The 22,242-nt window shown below is 41.4% G+C and overlaps 1 protein-coding gene across 2 annotated transcripts in view; it reads left to right on the top strand.

The window, feature by feature from the left end:
- The window catches only part of spata5 (spermatogenesis associated 5), a 171,871-nt gene that overhangs the window by 14,321 nt on the left and 135,308 nt on the right, over positions 1–22,242 (top strand). For both annotated transcript variants that reach the window (XM_017709728.2, XM_017709729.2), the window contains exons 7-9: positions 228–284; positions 1,516–1,639; positions 3,956–4,211. In XM_017709728.2, coding sequence (XP_017565217.1) covers positions 228–284; positions 1,516–1,639; positions 3,956–4,211 — 437 coding nt within the window. The remainder of the gene's footprint in view (positions 1–227; positions 285–1,515; positions 1,640–3,955; positions 4,212–22,242) is intronic.

The following is a 22,242-nucleotide window of genomic DNA, read 5'->3' as shown; positions in this document are numbered from 1 at the left end:
GGACTAAAATGCAGTGCTAGTGGTGATGGAATTTTATTATTTATTTATTTATTTTTTTATTATTAGTTTAGGCCTAATATGGGCCTGAAAATATGGCAGTTCTGAAATATATATGCTTTATATTTAGACAGTCAGTTAGATCAGATAAGTCCTCTAGAAGAGTTTTTGTGTGAAAACTAGATGACATGCTACCTCCTTCCTCATTATCATCTGCCTCTGTTTTACAGGTTTTATGGTGAGACTGAGGCCCGTCTCCGCCAGATATTTGCAGAGGCCTCAAAGAGGTATGAATAGAAACCTGGACAGCATCACACTCCATGTCTTAAAGGGGAATTCCACCGATCTTTCAAAATTTCTCCTTAAGTTGTAATTTATGTGAAATAAGCTTCATTTTGAAGCCAAAAATAGCCAAAAAAAGTATTTTTAGAATCCCTTGTACAATTTCATCCATCAAAAACCTCAAAAATCTCTGTCTCGCAATTTGTTTTCCACTACAATATAAAAAAAAACATGTTGGCTAACACTTAGCATGTTACACCATCGTTGAAGCTGGCTTACAGAGTACTAATTTAAGAAAAAGTCTTTTTGGTTTTAGGCTCCTTCCTACACTCTCAGAAAAAAAGATACGACACTGTCACTGGGGTAGTACCCTTCTTGTCACTGGGGTGGTACCTTCAGGGGTACATCTCTGCACCTTTAGTCAGGGACCATAACTACCATAATCCACTGAAATTATATTTTCTAAGTTGTACTGACTCCACACGCACCGTCTCGCCTCCAGGCTTTTTATTAACTTGTTTAAAACATTAGTTTATAAAAAGATACAAATATCTACTTTTCCACTAGGATAAACTTATTTAAGGTACACAATTGGACCTTAAAACCACTGTTGCACCTTTAAGGGTACATTTACATTGCTTGTACCTTGATGAGCGCATCATGTACCTGCATGCTACCTTTATTTCTAACAGTGTAAAGGGAGGGGGAGGTGTGTGTGTGTGTGTGTGGGGGGGGGGTGTCACCTCGTGCTGGCCAAACCACTAGTAGACTTTGTTTACTTTTTTGTATACAGTAGTGGAAAAAAAAACAATTGTGAGGGAGAAAAAGACGTTTTTAATGGCTGTAATTGTGATGCTAGACATATTTTTGCCTGTATTTGGTAGGTTATACAGTCAGATAGAGTAAATACAGTGGAACTCAGAAATTCTTACTTACTTATATGTAAGAAATTCCCTTACTCTTAAACACTTCCGTACAGGTGGCTTAATATGTGGAGGATGTTGTTGCCATAATGACAAAGGATATAACATTTATATATAACATAAAGTATATATAAATATATATATAACATATATTTATATATAACATAGTCATTTAGCTGCACTGATGTTGAAATGTTAGCACTATTTTGGATTATAACAACATTCAGTAGTTCCGTTCAGATTTACATTTTCAGGAATTACACCCTAACGGTAAGACGTTGATCAGGGTTTGGGTATTTGTGGTATTTATCAGGCAGCCTGCCATCATCTTTATCGACGAACTGGATGCTCTGTGCCCGAAGAGAGAGGAAGCCCAAAACGAGGTGGAGAAACGGGTCGTCGCTTCTCTCCTCACGCTAATGGACGGCATCGGATCTGTGAGTATCATTGATTAATCAGTAACCCACGGCCAGTAATTTAGTCAATCAGAATCTGTCAGAAGATCTTCCAGTCAGTTAGTACTTGGGCAAAATCCTGGGTATGACTGGTCCTTCCCACTGGCCGACGCAAACAATTGGGGAAATATTCAAGCCACTACAATTTGGTTTGTCGTCTGCGACTGCTTTCACTGTATTATGACCAGTTAAGTCATTACAATGTCTGTCAAGTTGTACTTTATTTACTTGGCCCTCCAATCACTGAACAGCAGCCATTGCCCCAAGCCCTTAGTTTGTAATCAGCACTCCAGTGTTTGAATTTGAAGCTCCAGTTGATGATAAAAGATGTAACTGAGGTGAGATTAAAAGTGAGATTCTGACCCGTAAAGTATGTCGTTCTCTACCCAAATTTAAAAAGTCATCGTCAGTTCTCGACACAAAATGTCAAGGCAAACATCGAATGTTTACTCAGTGCACCCGAGGTAAGACACGAATGGACCATAAACGTTTTTATGCTCACAGTGGCAGCCTCCTTTGCCCTCGATGATTAGGTTTCGGATTATAAGTCTACTATGTTGTTTTTCCATCTGCCCATGTCCACCTGCAGTGGCAGTGTGCTTTCATTTAAGACTTTAGTTAATCACTGTGACTTTTTTTAAGGGTTTATTTACATTTTCAAGTTAGTGATAAATAACATCAAAAGTACAGGAGGATTACATCGTGCAAATGAATAATAATAAAACATAAATAAATAAATAATGTACTTACAATCCAGGGTGACAGCTTTTAAACATGCGTACAACAACAGGTATGTCACAAGTTGAAATAGGTTAGTCTCCGTCCTTTTTGAAATAGGCAAACAGAAGACCCCATATTTTATCGAGCTGCTCCAACTGTTCATTGTTTAAAAATCGCAGCTTCTCCAAATGTAATACATTGATTAGTTCCTTTATCCACATTTCACATGTTCCTACTGACTCTTGTTTCCTAATCAAAGTAGATTAGGTCTCCATTCCCTTCCAGATGCTTTTGACAGGCAATTGAATATACTGCCCCAAAATGTCTGTAGCTTGCTACATGCCTATAACGAATGTATCAGTGCACCTTCCACTTCTTACATTTGTTACATGAAGGGGACATATTTGGAAAAACCTTGTCGAGGTATATGCTATGCAGGGTTTTAAACTGGACTAAATTATGTCTTACATTTATTGAGCAATTATGCATATTCTTCAGACAGACCTCCAATACATCATTTTCTATTTCTTTTCCTGACTCATCTTCCCACTGAGGCTTAACTCTGTGCTAGTATGCATGTGTCTTAATAATGTTTGATAAAAGTTGGAGACCGCCCTCTGTTCCAGAGGATAAAATCGGTTGATTTCTTCGTGTATTATGTATATGAATGGTCTGAAAGTTAGTCAGATGTGACCTTGCAAAATCCCGGACATGTAAATATCTAAAGAAGTGTGAGGTAGTTTGTACATTCTTTGAAGTTCTGCAAATGATGCCAAGTCCTTAATACATTTTATCCCACTTTCCTTCCGCGGAGTGAGCACTAACATTTAAAGCAGGGGGGAAAGGCATGGTTTCTGCATATGAGGGTATCCGCTTATGTATCTGGGCTATCTATATGTGCTTTGATCTGCTTCCATATCTTGAGAGTGGTGGTTAGTTAGTGTAGTGGTTAACACCTTTGCCTTCTACGCTGTAGGCTGGGGTTCAATCCCCCGCCTGGGTAAGCACCCTACACTATACCAATAAGAGTCCTTGGGCAAGACTCCTAACACCACTTTCGCCTACCTGTGTAAAACAATCAAATTGTAAGTCGCTCTGGATAAGAGCGTCAGCCAAATACCATAAATGTAAATGTAAGAGCACTGCTTATGATAGATTGCCAATCGTATAATGATTTATTCACTTTATTAGGGCTGTTAAGCATGGTAGATAGTGTGGTGCTTTTGCAGGGAGACCTTTCTATTGATAACCGCGCAGGAGAGTTAGCTGTAAAGTCTGTTGGGCCTTGTTTCCGCCATGAGAAAATATTTAAAATATTTACGGTCACAAGAGCATTTCAAAGTAAGATAAAGTAGCTAGTTTCTACATAAGATACACTCGTGTCTCGGCCAATGCACTTCATTTCAAAAAAACATCAACAAAATCACGGAAACATTGTTTCACCGGGGTGGCCAAACTTTTGCATACATCAGTATGGGTTGGTTTATTGTCTTGATAGTTTCTACTAAAGTGCAGTAATGAAGTATCTCTTATTCGTTAATGTACTTTCTCTGACGTTTCTCGTTTTCTCTCCTGTAGGAAGGTCATAGCGGTCAGCTGTTGGTTCTTGGGGCGACCAACAGGCCTCACGCGCTGGACCCGGCCTTGCGGCGTCCAGGGCGTTTTGATAAGGAGCTGGAGGTGGCCGTTCCTGGAGCAGAGGGCCGGATGGATATCCTGCAGAAGCAGCTGCGTTCTGTCCCTTGCGAGGTCAGCACAGAGGAACTACAGGAACTAGCCGACGCGGCGCATGGATATGTAGGAGCTGACCTCGCTGCTGTCTGCAAGGAGGCTGGTCAGTCACTAGATGTGTGCCTTTGTTTGTGTGCACGGGCTTGTTTTCAAACATTTGTAGAAGAAAAATGTCCTGACTATCTACCAAATTACTTTATGCAGTGCAAGAGCGAAACCATTGCTTTTAAGGTCAGTTAAACTTGACCGTTCTGCATTTTTAGGATGACGTTACATTGTTTGAAGGGAAGCTGTAGCTGTCCACTCTGCTATTACTTTTGTAGTTTCTCTCCTGGGACCACTCTCCAGCGTAGTCTGCTAAATTACTGTTATTACTGGCATCAACTGTGTGTTTTGCTTTTCAGTGATACTACAGATGGTGATAAACAAATTCACAGCATTACAGTGGTGTGGTCAAAGCGGTAGTAGTGAGCCTGGAACTATAGATGGTTTGAGGGGTGAGACTTGGGCAATGAAATAATGGCGATAAAAAATCATTCATCATTGATTAACGATCATTTGATACCACTAAAATAATACCTTGTTTTTTTACAGTCAGGCATGCTATACATCATGCCAAAATTTCTTGGTGAAGGAAACAACAGCAATAGTCCAAAATTACTATTTAAAATGTCTTGTTTTTACATTAACTTACATTAATAGTTGAGATAATTCAATGTAGTTCATTATATAAGCAATATATTACATATAGCATAGCTATGGTAAAGTGTGCCTGCAAACACACACACACACACACACACACACACAAACACACACACACACACACTCATAACTCATAAACATGTGTACATACATACATACATACATACATACATACATACATACATACATATATCATCACCATCCAATCATAATCAGATTTCCGCAGTTATCAGATTATTCAGATGGTCATGTAAACAGCATCTGATCAAGAAATCGGATAGACAGAGCTGGATTTTAGCTCAATAATCAGATTTCTCTTACTCTGATTTCTTTCAGATTTTTCAGTCTGCACCTGTGTGAAAATAGACCAGGAATAAGTGAGCAGCATTGCCGTGAGACGGTAGCAAAACACTTGTCGAGTGATGATGAAACTAAATACATGCTTGAGGAAACGAAAGATTTAAATATTCTTTATTATCTAGTTGATGTATGTTCATATTTCCAAGTAAAGTGGCGCAATAATACATAGCAAAGTACATAACGTGTGATATGAGGCATATGTAGGACACCCAGCAAGATACAAAAACGAGCATGTGTGTGTGTTTACACGTCTCTGTGCATGCGTGTGGGTACTTTGGTTTGAATGCTGTGGTCAGTGTTGAGGATGTGGGCTAACGTTTGTTTACGTGCTGAAATTACTTTTGTTCCATTCGATAAGGATGCAGCTTTCATCCTCATCCCTCCAGCAGCTGGACTGAGAGCATGTTTGTGTTCTGTCATGCACATTTGTGTTCTTTTAGTCTGCATGTGTGGGGTGAGCTGTGTGCTGCATAGGTGTTTATGTGTGATGCTGTATTGTTTGTCTTCAGATTTGTATTTGTGTGTGTGTGTGTGTGTGTGTGTGTTTGTGTGAGATTCTCCTGGGTGGTCCTGATATGTGGTGTGTAGTGTTCGCCACTGAGGAAGCGGAGGAGAGGAATGAGGGATTTAGTGGAAAGAAAAAGAGAAAGAAAACGGAGGAGATGTGACTGTCTGTCTGTTTTTACTTTAAACCCTGGACTGAGAGAGAGAAATAGAGAAATAAGGACAAACAGCGAGAAAGAAGGAGTGAGGGAGAGAAAAAGAAACAGAAAGAAGGAGAAAGAAGGCATTAGGGAGAGAGGGAGAGAGAGAGGGAGAGAAATGAAAAAGATCAAGATCAAGATCAAGAATGGAAGAGAGAGAAAGAGAAGCAGAGTGAGGGAGAAACAGAAAAAGGAGAGAAAGAGGAGGTGGGAGGGAGTGAGAGCAACAGAGTTGGAGGGGGTGAGGGAGAGAGAGAAACAGGGATAGATGGTGAGAAAGAAGGAGTGATGGATGAAAGGAGAAAGAGAGGGTGAAGGATTGGGAGAGAGAAAACGTGAGAGAAAAAAGTGGATGAGAGAGAAAGAGGGAAACAGAGAAAGACAAAGAAAAAAGGTGTGGGGGAGAGAAATACAGAGATGAAGAGAAAGAAGAAGTGATGGGCGAAAGAATGATGAGTAAGGGATGGGAGAGAGAAATGGGTAAAGATGGAGAGAATGAGGGAGTGATGGATGAAAGGAGATAGCGTGAGGGAGTGATGGAGGGAAAAAGAAAGAAATAAAGAAAGAGGGAAAGAGAAACAATGTGATGGATTTAGAGTAACAAAGAGAGAGAGAAAAAGAGATGGATGAAAAGAGGAAGAGTGAGGGAAGAGGAAGGAGAAAGAAACAGAGTGAGGGAAATAGGGTGTGATAGTAGGAAAAAGAGAAGGATACAGAGAAAGGGGCAGGAAAGAGAAAGAGGGAGTGGGGAGAGAGAAAGAGAAAGTGGGGGAGGGCAGAGATCTAGAGAAAAAGGGAGTGATGAAAAGAGAATGAGAGAGGGAGTGAGTGAGGAGGAGAGAGAAAGAGGGAGTGATGGAAGGAAAAAGAGTGAGAAGAACCAGGGAGAGAGAAAGAGAAGGCAGGAAAGAGAAAGGGAGTCGGGGAGAGAGAGAAACAGTGAGATGGATAGAAAGCAGTGAATGAGAGAAAGAAAAAGAGAAATGGACGAAAAGAGGAAGAGAGATGGAGTGAGGGAAGAGGAGAGAAAAAAACAGTGAGAAATAGGGAGTGATAGGAAAAAGAAAGAGAGAAGGGGCAGGAAAGAGAAAGTAGGAGTGGGGAGAGAGAAACAAAGATGGAGAGGTAGAAAAAGAGGGAAATGAAGCGGGAGCGATGGATGAAAAAAGAAAGGGAATGAGGGAGGAGAAAAGGGGAAAAGAGAATGGGAGTGAGAGAAAGGGGTGATGGTAGGAAAAAGAGAAAAGGATGGAAAAGAGGGGGCAGGAAAGACAGAGACAGAAGTGAGAGAAAGTGAGAAAGATGGAAAGAGCGAGAGAGAGGAGGGAGCAGGAGAGAAAGAAAGTGGTGGAGAGAGAGAGAGGGAGTTAAAGCAGAAGTGATGGATGAAAAGAAAGAGAGACAATGAGGGAGTGATGGAAGGAAAGAGAGAAAGTGAGAAAAAGAAGGTGAAAGACAAGGATGGAGAGAGAGAAGAAGAGGGCGTTCAAGAGAAATCAAGAGAAGGAAGAGTGAAAAAGGGATGGAGTGAGACAGAAAAAAGAACAAAGAGGAAAGAGAAATGAAGAAATACAGAGAGTCAACACAAGAGAGAGAGAAAGAATGAAAGAAAGAGTGAGAGAGCCTGAATACAGAAAAACACAAGCATGTCAATCTCCTCCTCTGGGTGTCAGTAACTCTCCTCTCCTGGTGTTATTATATCAGTATGGCTCATCGATCCTCTCTGTTATTTCATACAACAAGGCTGTATGCATTAATTATTGACCAGGACGGTGAGGCCCACTCGTCAGCTGACCCTTCAGAAACCACATTACGGCTCTTATTAAAACACAACACGCTCGTTTGTTGACCGAAGCTGGGAGAGGCTTCTCAGCTCCGTGCTGTGGTTTGTTTAAGTGGGTAGTGTACGGGTGACGATTGACCTCCGCAGGCCTGAGACCTGGTAATTAGGTGGGAATCCAGCCTGAGGTGGTTTGTGGAGAAGTGAAAAGCTATAAACAGTTCATATGAAGAAACACACTGCAAGGGAAGGTATTTGGGTACAATTTCATATGAGGAGTCTTGAGCGTGTGACTGTCTGTTGGTTTGTTCTGCCTGTGTCCAGAAAACCCTTTCAACATTAGCTTTATTTCACTAAGAAAGGAGTACTTTGACAAAATATTATGTTTATAAAAGTATGAACAAAATTCCAGCTGCCTCTGATAGTAGTGGCTGAGGCTCCGATTTCATGCTGCCTCTAACAGCTCTCATCAGTGCTCGGGGCTTGGGCAGCATCCTCACACGACTTCTCGCGGCTCCCATAGGTGATCGGGGTCCAAGCACCTACTCTCGCCAAGCTCACGGCGTGCTTGTGCCGTGTTCGCGCCGCCATTGGTGATCAGGGTTGGGTACCATCCTTGCACCGCCAGTCATGGCTCACACTGGTAATCGGGTAATCGGGGCTCAGGCACCATCCATATGCCGTCATTGGCTGGCACTATTATGTGTGTGTGTGTGTATAAAATATGATTCTGTAAGACAAAGGTTTCAATATTTCAGTGATGTCATGTATCTGTATGTTAAAGTTCTAATATAAAATAGCCTCTGACACTCTCATTAATGTCAGCTGGACTGGGACGTCCCTCACAGAAATTTGATTGGCTACCACAGTGAAGCAGTAGTTGACATCAGCAAAGCAGGTATTTGACTGTCAAGCTTAGATTGAGCATCATCTGTGGATCTTTTTTAGGAATCAGGAGAAAGTGTGTATGATGTGCTAGAACCAAATTACAATCTGGTCTATAAAATATTGGACGAAGTTGTTGATATTTAAGCTGTTCACTACAGCATATTAAAGTCAAAATTATATCTAATAATTATGTATAATAATAACGAATGAGCATAACGTTCAGCTTTATTCTGAGAGTATATAATAATCATTCCTGAATTGAATACATTCCGATTAGACTGAGGTGTTTATGCTCACTGTATTCGACAGTCCGATGGAAAATCGTCATGTACATGCGTACAAGTAATCCGATAAGTAATACGATCCAAAATGAAGCGCATGTGTGGAGTACCACTTAGAATAAACGTTACCATGACAGCGAACACCACGTGAGGCCCAGTCAGTGTTTTTGTGTTTTAAATTGCTTTAAAATGATGCCAGACTCAGAAAATATGTACTTCACATGTACTTATTAAGGAAGGGCAAGAGGAAGATGTCGTGATCTGAGACACATAAGCTGGACTCCTGTCCCACCGCTGTCTTTTAAAGCTCAGAGCATAAACTTAGTCTCCTCTGCAGACCAGTTGCTGCTCTGCAACGTTATAAACCTTCGCTGTGACGTGACGCACATGCGCAGAACGTACTTAAAATTGGGAATTGTGTTCCGAATGGCCTCAATCGGACTAGACTTTTCCTATTGAGGTGTGTACATGGACGTGTTCTATTCTGATTGAGCTATTAGTCGGTTTATTAATGGATTATCAGGCTGCATGTAAACGTGGCTAGTTTCATACCCCCGCACCCCCACCCGTTTAAAAAGTAATTGAACAAACTAACAATCATAAATTGAGTACTTCCCTGGTGACACTCTTCCAGGCCTTTGAGTTCATATTCATTTATGTATTGGGTTTATAACAATAATCAAATATTCATGGAGCTGACTGCATGTATGCTTTCTACCTTTTTGTTCTCTGCATGATTTTTACCAATGTTAGGAGTGACGTGTCGCTGGCTGCAAAGGGGCATGGTGCTCATGACGAGTGGAATAAGCAGACTCGTATGGAGCGTTACCGGTATAAAAGGCTACGCTCATTTGCAGGGTTGATGAGGTTTATTATAAATGTGAAATGTAGACTGTAAGCCTATAGCCTGAGTGATATATGATGGTCTCTATGGCTCTTTTCACATTTTGCTAATGGAATTGGGAAGTAGCGAGGGAGGAGCTAAGGGTGGACTACGAGGAGCGCATTTAAACGGAGCAGACTGTCTGCAGCTGTGTTCTGTGAGAACAAGATATGGCAACTTTGATTTTTTTTTTAATAAATCCCAACCTGAGTGAATAAGATCTAACAAGTTAATAAATAATAATAATAATAATAATAATAATAATATACACATTAAAAGTGAATGCTGTTTCAGGTACATACACAGCACATTTATACTCCAGTATATCCTTGTTTGGTAGCTACATTAGCCTCATAGCTCCAGTGCAAAACTAAACTAAACTTCAGACACTAAACATGTTTTTGGATGACCAACTACATTTAGGGTGAGTGTGAAAATTGTGTAACTTTTCCCCCCAATTTTCTTAGTGTAGTTGTAATGTAGTCGTAATGTAGTTGTCTCCAGTTCCACCCTCTATTTAGGGCTCCCACAGTCTCACAATACCACCAACACGAGGAGAGCAAAGGCTAGCAGAGGCTTCCGCCAACATCTGTGAAGTGTCACTGCATCTTATTGACCTGCTGCTCATACGTCATTGGGACAGCTGAACGAACTCAGAGGATGGCGCCAAATGCCAGTTCTGTTGCGTCAGCTAACAGACACCTGCCCTGACCAGCATTCCGCCGAGTGATGGGGGGAGAAGTGGGGGCCATCCTACCCACCCAGAGAATGAGCCATATACTGTACTTTGTTGTAAAGAAATAAAACCGAACTGCAGTTTGTTAATGCTGAGGTGAAAAGCCGCCAAAGGTATAGCAGCTATTGTGAGGGAAAGTGCAGATTTATGCCACATGCTGGTTGCGTTCAAGTCATTTTGTATCGCTGTTCTCAGTGCTTGGCTTAGCTGTAGAGAACAGTTGAACCGCAAAGGCACACGCAGGTCCCACTCAATTGGGTCTATTGAGGTCACTCATGTAACAGACATTTAAGAGACAACAATTTTGGGGAAACACTCCTAAAAAGAAACATAGTACGTTTCATTTTACTGTAACACTTTATTTGGATAGTCCACTTTCAAGTAACATTCAGCTAAATATCTATTAAACTGACTATAATTTTCTTTGACCCAAAACTTGGCTCTAATCCTAACCTTAACTTCGACCCTAAACCTGAACCCAACCATCGTTCTGGTCCTAGCCCTAACCCTGGTCTAAATCCTAAACCTATCCAAATGAAATGAGACCCATGTTACTATCAGTTAATCATTTTGGTCATAGATATGGTGTCTGAAGTGAATTTAAGGGGATATACAGCATATTACGTTGTACAGATATGTTCCATGTTTATGAGGAAAGAAAGAAAGCCATCCTTTCTCTTTGTGCCTGTTTCTTCCTTTGTTTTTTTTTTTCTTTCTACTCTCTCTCTCTCTCTCTCTCTCTCTCTCTCTCTCTCTCTCTCTCTCTCTCTCTCTCTCTCTGTCTGTCCATTGTGTGTTAACTGCAATGCAGACGTGAGTTGCAGGTAAAGTTTTCGGAAGGATTGCAAATAAAAATGGCCCATGGATGCTGACAGGCATGTCTGTGTCCTCCTAACAGCTGGAGCTGAGAGAGAGATATAATTTGTAGGAGAGAAGGAGAGAGAGTGAAAGATGAATTGAGAGAGAGAGAGGAATAGAACTAGAGGCAAAGACAGACAGAACGACATGGAGACAGAGAGAAAAAGGCAGAAAGATAGAGAGTGAAAGAAATGGCGAGAGACAGCTGGAGCAGAGTGAAAGGGTGAATGTGAAATATAGAAAATGAGAGTGAAAGAAAGAAATATGAAAAGAAGAGAGAGGAACAGAAAAAGAATGAGAGAGAGAGAGAGAGAGCTGGAGTGAAAGAGTTACATAGAATGAGACAGAAAAAATGAAAGAGAGGGAGAGAGAGTGAAAGAAAGAGAGAGAGACAGCTGCAGGAAACTGAGAAAGTAAGTGAAAGGAAAAAGAACAAGAGGGTGAAAGAAAGACAACAAGACAGAAAGAGAGATGGAAACAGAGCGAGAGAACACCAAAAAAAGACAGAGAGGGTGAAAGAGAGGGAGAGACAGCTGGAGCAGAATGAGAGAGTGACATAGTATGAGAGATAGATTGAGAGAGAGAGAGAGAGAGAGAGAGAGAAGGACAAATTGAGAGAAAGACAGCTGGAAGTGAGAGAATGAATGTGAAAGATGAAAGTGGAAGAAAGAAAAAAGACAAAAAAGAGGCAAAACGGACAAAGAGAAATGGAAAGATTGAGAGCGAGAGAGAGAGAGAGAGAGAGTTGGAGCAGAGTGAGAGAGTAAAAGAGAAAAAAAGAAAAAAGACAGAAAAAGAGAGGAACAGAAAAAGAGACAAAGACAGACAGGGAGATGGAAACAGAGAGTGAGAGGGAGAGAACCAAAAGAAGGACAAGAGAGTGAAAGAGAAAGATTGAGAGAGGAAAAGAGAAGCGAAAAGGGAAGACTGATAAGACTCGCATCTTAAGTAAATACACTGCACTATTAGTTTGGAAACTTATGGGATAACAGTCAACATCACCTCTTAAAATCCAATGGTTTTCTGTCATTTCTACATATTCTTGTACAGTTGTACACGCGAGGTAGGACAGTAAGATTCCTTATTGGCTTGATTTCAGCCACAGAGAACAAAAGTAAATGCTTTTCCGAGCCTCCATACTTAAGAAACTCCATTTACACAGGATATATTGGTATTTTTACGACATGTTGATTCGTGTGAGATTATTTGAGGTCATTTCTACTGTTTGAAGAGGTGCCGGAAGTGTGAGTGCACAGTTGGCTTGGCTCAGACTTGGCACAGACGGAGGGGGCATCACTGAGAAGCACCAGTAAAAATGACGTTTACCCGCCTCCTCATGTAAAACTAATCCCGTCTGAATAGAGCAGAGGTAGGCAACCCAAATGTTAAAAAGAGCCTGTAATGACTTTAACGGTACGTGGAGGAAAGATGCCAGAGGCAGGTGTGAAGACGGAGAGCTTTCTTTTATTACCACTTATACACAGCGCAAAAAACTCAGCCCACAAAAGAAGACATGGCTCGCTGAGACCTTTCAGTCCTTTCTTTTCTCTTTTTAGTTCAGCTCAGTCAGATCATCTCAGCTCAGCTCTGCTCTCACGCCTTTACTGGTCTTCTCTCTTGGGGCTCTGCCACCTACTGAAGGAAGAGAGGACTATAAGTAGGCTGGCAGAAACAAGGCACAGGTGAGCATCAGCTGCTTAGCCCACTGGTTCAGCCAGACCGGCTTCTCCATCCCGCGTTCGACGCTCGGCCACGTCCCCTTCTCCACTGAGCCATTTTGTCCTTTAAACAAAGATCAAACCACCCTGGGAGCCACATTTTATGTCCATTTTACCATCTTGGCTGTAAATATGTCTCAGTATGTGCTAATGTACGAGTATAGGATATGAAATACAAACGAAAACTCCGACTTACTTTGCTTTAAGCTTTAGCTCAGCTCTAGCCACTTTTCTCGCATCTCCTACAGGACACTTTTCCGCAAAAGTAGAATAGTTTCTTTTAAACAGCTCTCAACTTTGTTTTTGCGAGGCTGAAGTCAGCTTCTCATTTTCCAGCTTCTTGTTCGAATTTTCCCGTTCCACCTTAAGTGATGCCAGAATGTAACTGCTGCCATACCTTGCTGACTGTTTAGTGTCTTGTTGCAGATTAAAAGTATAAGGAAACAAGCTGGAGTGCTTATGGGTGATAGAAGTCCATTCGGCTACAAGTTATCAATTTTCGTCTTTTATCTTACTCTTTGCCTTTTCCTTCCTACTAGCTAGGTGAGATATTTATCTGTGTTGCTATGGTGACCAGCGTGCCAGTCTTCAGGGTTAAAGGGTGAATTAGCAGTTATACGTTAACGCCAGTGTTTGTTAAAACTGAGTTAGAACTATCAGCAGAGCTTCATTATACTGCAAAGGATGATTATTTTATGCTTACCTGCAAATCTTATTCTGCAGTGGAGCAGCAACAGGGCAGTAAAACAGCTGTTGTCAACCCCTGGAATAGAGCTATAGAAACAGAAAAGAGATAGATAGAAAGATGGAGAGTAGAAATGTACCAAACACATGTAAATCTGTTTTCAGCATTAGTTTTCCTCTTGAAAGAAGCAGTTTGTGTGACGTGGCCAAGAGAGCTGTGTTTTTTACATGGGGTGTGTGTGTATGCTCCGTGTCTGACCCCCCCTCTGCGCTGCTGTTACTGTACAGTCAGCAGTACAGGCAGTACAGACACACTGCATTGAGTTCAGATTCTTCTCCTTCACTCTAATGCAGCTGTGTGTGTGTGTGTGTGTGTGTGTGTGTGTGTTTGGTAAAATTACTGTGCACTCAGCATTCCGGGCCCGTTTCACTCAGCTCAAATCCCCCTCATTCACTGAAATCCAACCCCCTCCTTCCCTCGCAGCGGATCAATTAGATGTACGCTGCACCCTCTAAATGACCCAGACTGGACATCCACACACTACACAGCGTAAGAGTGGATGTTATGGCAAAAATAACATCAGTATTTAGAAGGCTGAAAGGCCGGAAGGCTCTTTTTCACAGTGAAACTTTCATGCAACTTTAGTTGGAAGGCTGGCTTTACATGGTGAAACCTTTGTGCTACTTTTGTTGGAAAGCTAACTTTACACACTGAAATGTTCATGCAACTTTACTTGGAAAGCTGGTAAAACTTTCATGCAACTTTAATTGGAAGACTGGCTTTACATGGTGAAACTTTCATGCAAGTTTAGTTGGAAACCTGGCTTTGCATGGTGAAACTTTCATGCAACTGTAGTTGGAAGACTTTACATGGTGAAACTTTCATGCAACTTTTATTGCTTGGAATTTAATTTGGGTTACATAATGTAAAGCACCCTCCAAATCCCTGGGGGCAGTCGTGGGCTGGAGGTTAGGGATCTGGCCCTGTGACCGGAAGGTTGCCGGTTCGATCCCCAGGGCCGACAGTCTATGACTGAGGTGTCCTTGAGCAAGACACCTAACTCCCGTGGATAGGGCTGCCCACCGCTCCGGGCAAGTGTGCTCACTGCCCCCTAGTGTGTGTGTTCACTAGTGTGTTCATGGATGGGTTAAATGCGGAGGTGGAATCTCCCCGGTTGTGGGATCAAAAAAGTATCACTTAATTAACTTAACTTATGTGAAACTCAGCTTCAACAGCTGCTATTGACTTTTCTGAGGTCTGCAAACGGCAACGAATACACTGGCAGAACCATAGTACTGTGTTTCAGAAAGGACATTTAAAACTAGAAGTGTACTTTGGTAGTTTGCCGGATCGATCACCAGCATTGTCGGAGCCATCTCTCAGAGCATAATTGGCCTTGCTCTCTTTAAATAGGAATGACGCCTTTCTTCTCCCTCATCCCTCAGTGTAATGCTAGCCAACTTGGGCATCTGTTAGCTGACATAATAGAATTGTCAGGTGATGTTCTCCTCCAAGTGTGTTGAGCTGCCTAGTTGCGTGTTAGTGACTGCTTCTCTTGCCTCTCAGGCTGCCTTGTTGCTTCCATAGAACTTGTACTAACAAACTAAAACCTTCTGTTTAGTCTTTTCAAGATGATCAGCATAGACATGGTGGATGCTGAAATGTCCCAGATGGTCACTTGTGTGTTGGTAGGTGGTTGTTTTGTTATCCCAGGTGGTTGCTATGCTGAAGCACTGTTATCATAATGATGTCAGTGAAGTACACAAACTTTTGCCATTAATCCCAGGACGTTTACGTGAAGCTACTGTTTCAGATGACCTTCCACAGGAGATATTTGGTGCAGTATTAGATGTTGAGCAGGACTCAACATTCATTACGATGAAATAGTAGAAATGATGGCACATGTACCAGTGCACTAATATTTATCCTTATACAATTTTTTTAACCACAAAATGTGAGCAGTACAGTCATGTGTTATCTGTCAGTCAAACTGTCACCAACTAAGGTAATAAAATGAACTTTTGGTGACATTTATTTATCGCTAGCTGCATAAAAATGAATGCTGGCAACCTGCAGCATCCCAAATGATGCTTAGGTCACCTTTCAGCCAAAATAGGTAGTGTTATGCCTGTTAATGGTTTTGACATTGAACCACAACAATCTGAAACTTTTTCAGCTTCGCAGTTGGTTTGTTGATTTAAATATGTCTTTTTATGATCATTGCAGATCTTCAGTGTTCTACAGGTGCTTAATGATGCCTATGATATACACAGATAAGTGCAGTGTGATGCAATATAGTCATATTGGCCACACCTACCAGCACACATCATCTTTAACTCCATCTTTAGTTACAGCAGAGCTAAGATTCAGCCGTTAAACTTGTTTTTAGAGTTCAAGGTGCAACCTGAACGCATCTAGCATCAGTTTAACTGGTACCAGTGTTCACACCACGTAAACTGTAAACCCATGTCAGTGGATTTCTCAGCAAGGGTCTTTCTTCCTGTTGCTCTGAATCAGTCCTACATGTGCAGAAGAGAAGCCCAGGACCACTATGAAGCCAGTGTGGTCTTAGATGTTCTACCTTGGCTGATAACGTGTATAATCTTCCATGTCGCCCTCTGGTGGCCAAATAAAGTAACTAATGAAATGGCACAACTTCTTTTCGGGTGTTAATGCAGTCAGGAGTAAGAACGATCATGAAGTAGCCTCTTGCTTTTTTTTATTTGCCTTGTTTGGTAATATTGATCGTATAGTATTGATTAGTTGTCTCTCATTATTCTTTCTCCACTCTTTAATCTTTTTCATTTCTGTCAAGCTTCTTTTAGCACAGCAACAGAGACAGGCATCAGTATAACCTGGGCTCATGGTTTAGACCTTGAGACAGTTGTCTGAACCCTTGTTTCTATAGTTTTAATGTTACTTGCTTTGGGCAGGAGCATCAGCCAAATGACTAAATACAGCACTTTATAAGCTCACCATACAGAAAAATATGTCACCTGTGCCTGAAATGTACCTAATCGTGTGTAATACCTCCACAAGCACAAATAACAGCTGCCATTTGTTTTGCCATGGACTGGACAAGTTTCTGGATGTAGGCGACATCAATCAGCCATTCTTGCATCAAAACATTGCTCAGTTCGTCCAGATTTCATGGATATCTTTACTGGTGTCTTACTTGTTGTTTCAGGTATTCCCATAGATTTTCAAGAAGATTGAAATCTGGGGATTTTGTGGTCCAGTCCAGATGTGTGTGTGTCTGAATGTTCATCATGCCAAACAGCCCTGTGAATGTGAGAATTGCCATCTTGGAATGCAGGGATAGGAATTTTATGTTCCTCGGTAAGATGATGAGCAAAAAGGCAAAACCTGGCTGTCTAGCAGCTCAGTGTAGGCACTGTGGCTCAAATTTACAGTCACTTCAACCAAAGGAACCATTTCTGCATAATTGAAACACCCCCAGAACATCACAGAGCCTCCAGCTTGAACCACACCTTGCACACAGTCCTCATTGAAGGCTTCCTGAAGTCCACGAGGAGCACAACGCCTAGCATCATTCACATACAGGCAGAAATGAGATTCATCTGACCAGATAACACGTTTCTAGTTATGAACAGTCCAGGTTTTATGTCTCGTTACCCACTGTGACTGGGCAACTTTGTGAGCAGAAGTGAGCAAATGCATCTTGCCTCACACTCTGCTCCATATCTTCATGGTATGCAGTTCCCAGAAATTGGTTGTGAAGGACCTACATTGACTTCATATTCACATGCCGTGAAACACACCCATGGCCTTTATCCATCGGTTTCGTCTTTCAGCCACGGTTCTGACAAGAATTTGCTGTAGACTGAGACTTGTCACTGCTGGTGAACCCGTATGACCGTACGCTTCGATATTCAGCTACTTCCTTCACTCCCCTTTGCCAATCATTAACATCTGCTTTCTATTTGACATTCACTGCACTGTACCACCTCTTCTCAATCTATGAATCCTTCGCACACCCCACAGGTATTTATAACCCAGTCATCCCTGTGCAATGCCATCTGCAGGAGCATGAAGTCACTACCATCTTAAATACACGAAGTGACATATTTTTTCTGGAGAGCTCATGAAATGAAACGGACCCCTGCAAGACCTGGAAGATCACCAAAATTAGCACCATCAGATAAACAGCACTGAAAGCCCTCATCTTTGAGAGAGAGCAGAAAATCAAGCTTCATTCTTGCTTCAGATCTAAAAGCTGTTTCTGTCCATCCTTCCACTGTTGGAAGACTCAACACTATGAGCCTGAAAGGATGTGTAGTAGTCAAGAATCTGTGACTGTGATAGGTTGAGATAAAACATAGCTGTTCTATGTCCAAATCCACACAAAAACGTCCACAGAGTCAAGCGTCTGACAAGGCCGTCCCAGTCCCCTCACCTAAATCTCATTACAAAACGTGTGGGGTGAGCTGAAGAGGAGAGTCTAAAAAAGAGGGCCTGGGACTCCTGAGGAGACTCTGTAGTGATTAGTGGTGTCACAGTCATCAGATCTCTTCAGTCTCATTGAGCATTAAAGTCTTAGTGCTGCTATGTTTGCAAAGAGATGTTGTACAAAGTAGTAAATGCAGGGGTGCCAATAATTGTGACACATTTTAGATTGAAGTTACTTCAGTTAAAAGTTAGATGATCATATTTTCAGTGTGAGATTGAGTTAATAACCACCAGCTCATTGTAAACACATTATTTTATGTGTACATGAGAGAGCGAGAGAGCGAGGGAGAGGAAGAGAGAGGGAGAAAAGTGGAAGAAAAGTTACAGTGTTTGCTATAAATCAGGACGGTGGCTCGTGGGGGAGATAAACAGGGCAGAATGCTGTGTGTGTGTTTATGCGCCGCTGTCTTCCTTATAAAGTGCTTTTCCTGCTCTCTCACTCCTTTTAAAGCGCCAGGGCTCCCGAGGCCAGCGGCCATAAATCCAGTAGGACCGCTGACGGGACGTTTATTCCAGTCCACTGTTTATAAAATCCGGAAATGTTCCTCACGTCCTCCCTAAAGCTGCTCTATTGCAGCTAATGGCACGCTTCGGAAAAGAGGAGCCACCCCTCCTGCACCTCACCCCCCCCACCGGCTCCCTCATTCTCCCTGGCTGTCTTGCACATTCTCTCCCCTGCTTTCTCTGTCTGTCTGTCTGCATGTCTCTCTCTTCCTCTCTCGCTCTCTCTCTCACCTTCTCTCTCTCTGTCTGTCTTTCTTCTTCTCTTTCTTTTACGCTTTCTTTCTCTGTCTTGACTTGCTTTCAGTGCTTTCATTCTTTCTGTTTTTCTCTCCTCATCCTTTCTTGCATTCTGAGTTTCTTTTTCGTTCTTATCGTTCTTTCTTTCTTTGTCTTATTTTTCCTTTCTTTTGTTCTTCTTTTTCTTTTTGTCTCTATCCTTTCCTTCTCTCTCTGTCTTTCTCTGTGTCTCTGTCTTTTCCCACTGTTTATCTCACCCTTTTCTTTCTTTCTTTCTTTCTTTCTTTCTTTCTTTCTTTCTTTAATTTTCTCCTTTGTTTCTCCTTTCACCTTTTGTCTCTTCTTTCTTTTTCTTTTTCTCTTTTTGTCTCTATCCTTTTCTTCTCTGTCTGTCTTTCTGTCTGTGTGCCTGTCTTTTTCCTCTGTGTATCTCACCTTCTTTCTTTCTTTCTTTCTTTCTTTCTTTCTTTCTTTCTTTCTTTCTTTCTTTCTTTCTTTCTTTCTTTCTTTCTTTCCCAAGAGTGGGTATTATTCTTTTGAGTGAACAGCTTCAGTCCAGCTGTTGAGAGCTGTAAATACAGGTGTGTGTGTGGGGCTCCGGAAGACACATTGCCATAATGAAAACGTTCCTGTTTTTCTTTTCTTTTCTTCTCCCCTTCTCCTGTTCTTTTCGTTGTGGTGTCATGCCAAAAGTATTTCAGGATTTGTTTGAGGGTGCACTCAGCTCGTGGGTATCTCCACTCTTCTTTTATGAGACATCATAGACAGTTAAAGTTGGGGACGTCCCAATATGAGTCCTTTGATTTTGAGTATCGGCCCATACCAAGTACCAGTCCAAAATTTGTGTTCTCACTGACAGCCACACTTAAACATGACACTAGTACGCTGAAGATGAATCTAATTTTGATTTAAGATAAGATCTCATGTATGTGTGTGTGTATGTATGTATACGTATGTTTGTATATATATATATGTGTGTGTGTGTATATATATATATATATATATATATATATATATATATATATATGTGTGTGTGTGTGTGTGTGTGTGTGTATATATATATATATATATATATATATGTGTGTGTGTGTGTGTGTGTGTGTGTGTGTATATGACTTTTGTTTTCTGTGTGCAAGATGTGCAGAAGTATGTTCTCTTATTTTCACTTAGAAAATCAACAAAACTTGTCATTTGTCCAGGACTTTTGCACATGGTTGCATTTTCTGGTAGACCTTCAGACTTGATGATTGCCTAACCACAAGCCACAAAACTGCTGAGGATAAACAAAGGCAACGTGCACTTAAAAGTTCTGTTATATGAAGCGAAGTAAAGCGAGTGATTTGACCATTTGGAAAAGGAAGTGTGTAGATCTTGTTTACAGGCTGTGAGAATTTCTATGCACTGTTCTATAGTGCAATTGCTGTGATGAGCCAAAACATCATGACCACTTGCCTAATATGTCCTCCACATGACTCTAAAACAACTCCAACCTGCCAAGGCATTGACTCTACAAGACTCTTGTAGGTATCCTGTAGTGTCTGGCGCCAAGATCTTAGCAGCAGATTCTTTAAGTCCTGTAAGTTGCGAGATGGAGCGGCAGCAGGTCAGACTTTTTGCTCAAGAACATCCCACAGATGCTCAATCAGAGATGTTTGGAGGCCAGGGTGAGACTTAAACTTTTTATCATCATAGTTTGTTTCCTCAGACCACTGTTGGTAGGTACACACCACTGCTGACCGGGAGCACCGTACAAGCCTTGCCGTATCAGGGGTGCTTGGACCCAGTCATCTGGCAATAACGTTTTGGCCCTTGTTAAAGTTGCTCAGGTCTTCATGCCTGCCCATTTCTTGTGCATCTGACAAGTCATATACAAGAACTGACTGCTTGCTTTCTGTACATCCTAGACCTTCACATGTGTCCTTGTTACAAGATAACCAACGTTATCTGCTTCACATCTGAGTGGTCGTGATATTTTTGTAAAGCACTGGACTCTGGAGCAGTGGAAATGTATTCTGTGGAGTGACAAATCACCCATCTCTATCTGGCAGTTAGATGGATGAATCTAGGTTTGGCGAAAGCCAGGAGAACCTTATCTGCCTGACTGCATTGTGCCAACTGTAAAGTTTGGTGGATAATGATATGAGGTGTTTTTGGTCTAGACCCGTTAGTTCCAGTGAAGGGAAATGTTAATGCTACAAGACAGTTGTAGAGTTTGGACAATTGTACGCTTCCAACTTTGTGAGAACAGTTTGAGGAAGGAGCTTTTCTGTTCCAGCATTACTGAGCCCCAGTGCCCAAGGCAAGGTCCATAAAGGCATGGCTGGGGGAGTTTGGTGTCGAAGAACTTGACTGGCTGGCACAGAGCCCTGACCTCTTCCCATCAAACACCTTTGGGATGAACTAGAATGGAGATTGTGAGCCAATCCCTCTCGTCCAACATCAGTGTCTGACCTCACAAATGCTTTTCTGGATGAATAGACAAAAATTCCCACAGAAACACTGCAAAATATTGTAGAAAGCTTCACAGAAGGGGCAAAAGTAAGTTCAAGTTCATTTGTCATTTACACAACACGTCAGGACATTTGTGCATTGACATGCTTGTGGTGAGGCTCAGGTAATCACTCTACAGAAAGAAAATAAGTAAAAGTAGAATATAAAAAACACTGAAATATATTAAATATACAAAAAATATAGAGAAATTTACACAAAATATAGAGACAATATACATTTTAATGTGGCTTAAGTGACTTAGTGTTAATGTGTTATTGTCCATAGCAGAGATGATGAGATAAAATAATAATAATAATAATAATAATAATAATAATAATAATAATAATCCTGACAGAGTGACTGAGTGAAACAGTAGTTGGGGAAGGACCCACAGCTTCACAGCTTGATCAGAGGCCTGACAGCCTGTGGGTATAAACTGTTCATTAACTGGGTTGTTGTAGCCTGGATGCTGTGAAATCTCCTGCCTGATGGCAGGATGGTGAACAGGCAGTGTGCTGGGTGACGCTGTCTGATCAGATCTTTTTGATCCTTCTGAGGCAGTGGGACTATTATAGCTGCAAAGGGGGACCAACTCTGAATTATTGCCTGTGGACTTAGAATGGGATGTCATTAAAAGCTCCTGTAGGTGTAATGTGTAGATGTCCCAATACTTTTGTCCATGCGTGTGTGTGTGTGTGTGTGTGTGTGTGTATATATATATATATATATATATATATATATATATATATATATATGTACATACACACACATACGCATATATATATATATATATATATATATATATGTCTGTTTTTGGCCATGGTCTTGAACACAAATT

Source organism: Pygocentrus nattereri, chromosome 14 (assembly GCF_015220715.1).
Source record: "Pygocentrus nattereri isolate fPygNat1 chromosome 14, fPygNat1.pri, whole genome shotgun sequence".
In the NCBI taxonomy this organism is placed as follows: domain Eukaryota; kingdom Metazoa; phylum Chordata; class Actinopteri; order Characiformes; family Serrasalmidae; genus Pygocentrus; species Pygocentrus nattereri.
The sequence above is the reverse complement of the archived record's forward strand: the minus strand, read 5'-3'. Positions and strand labels throughout refer to the sequence as shown.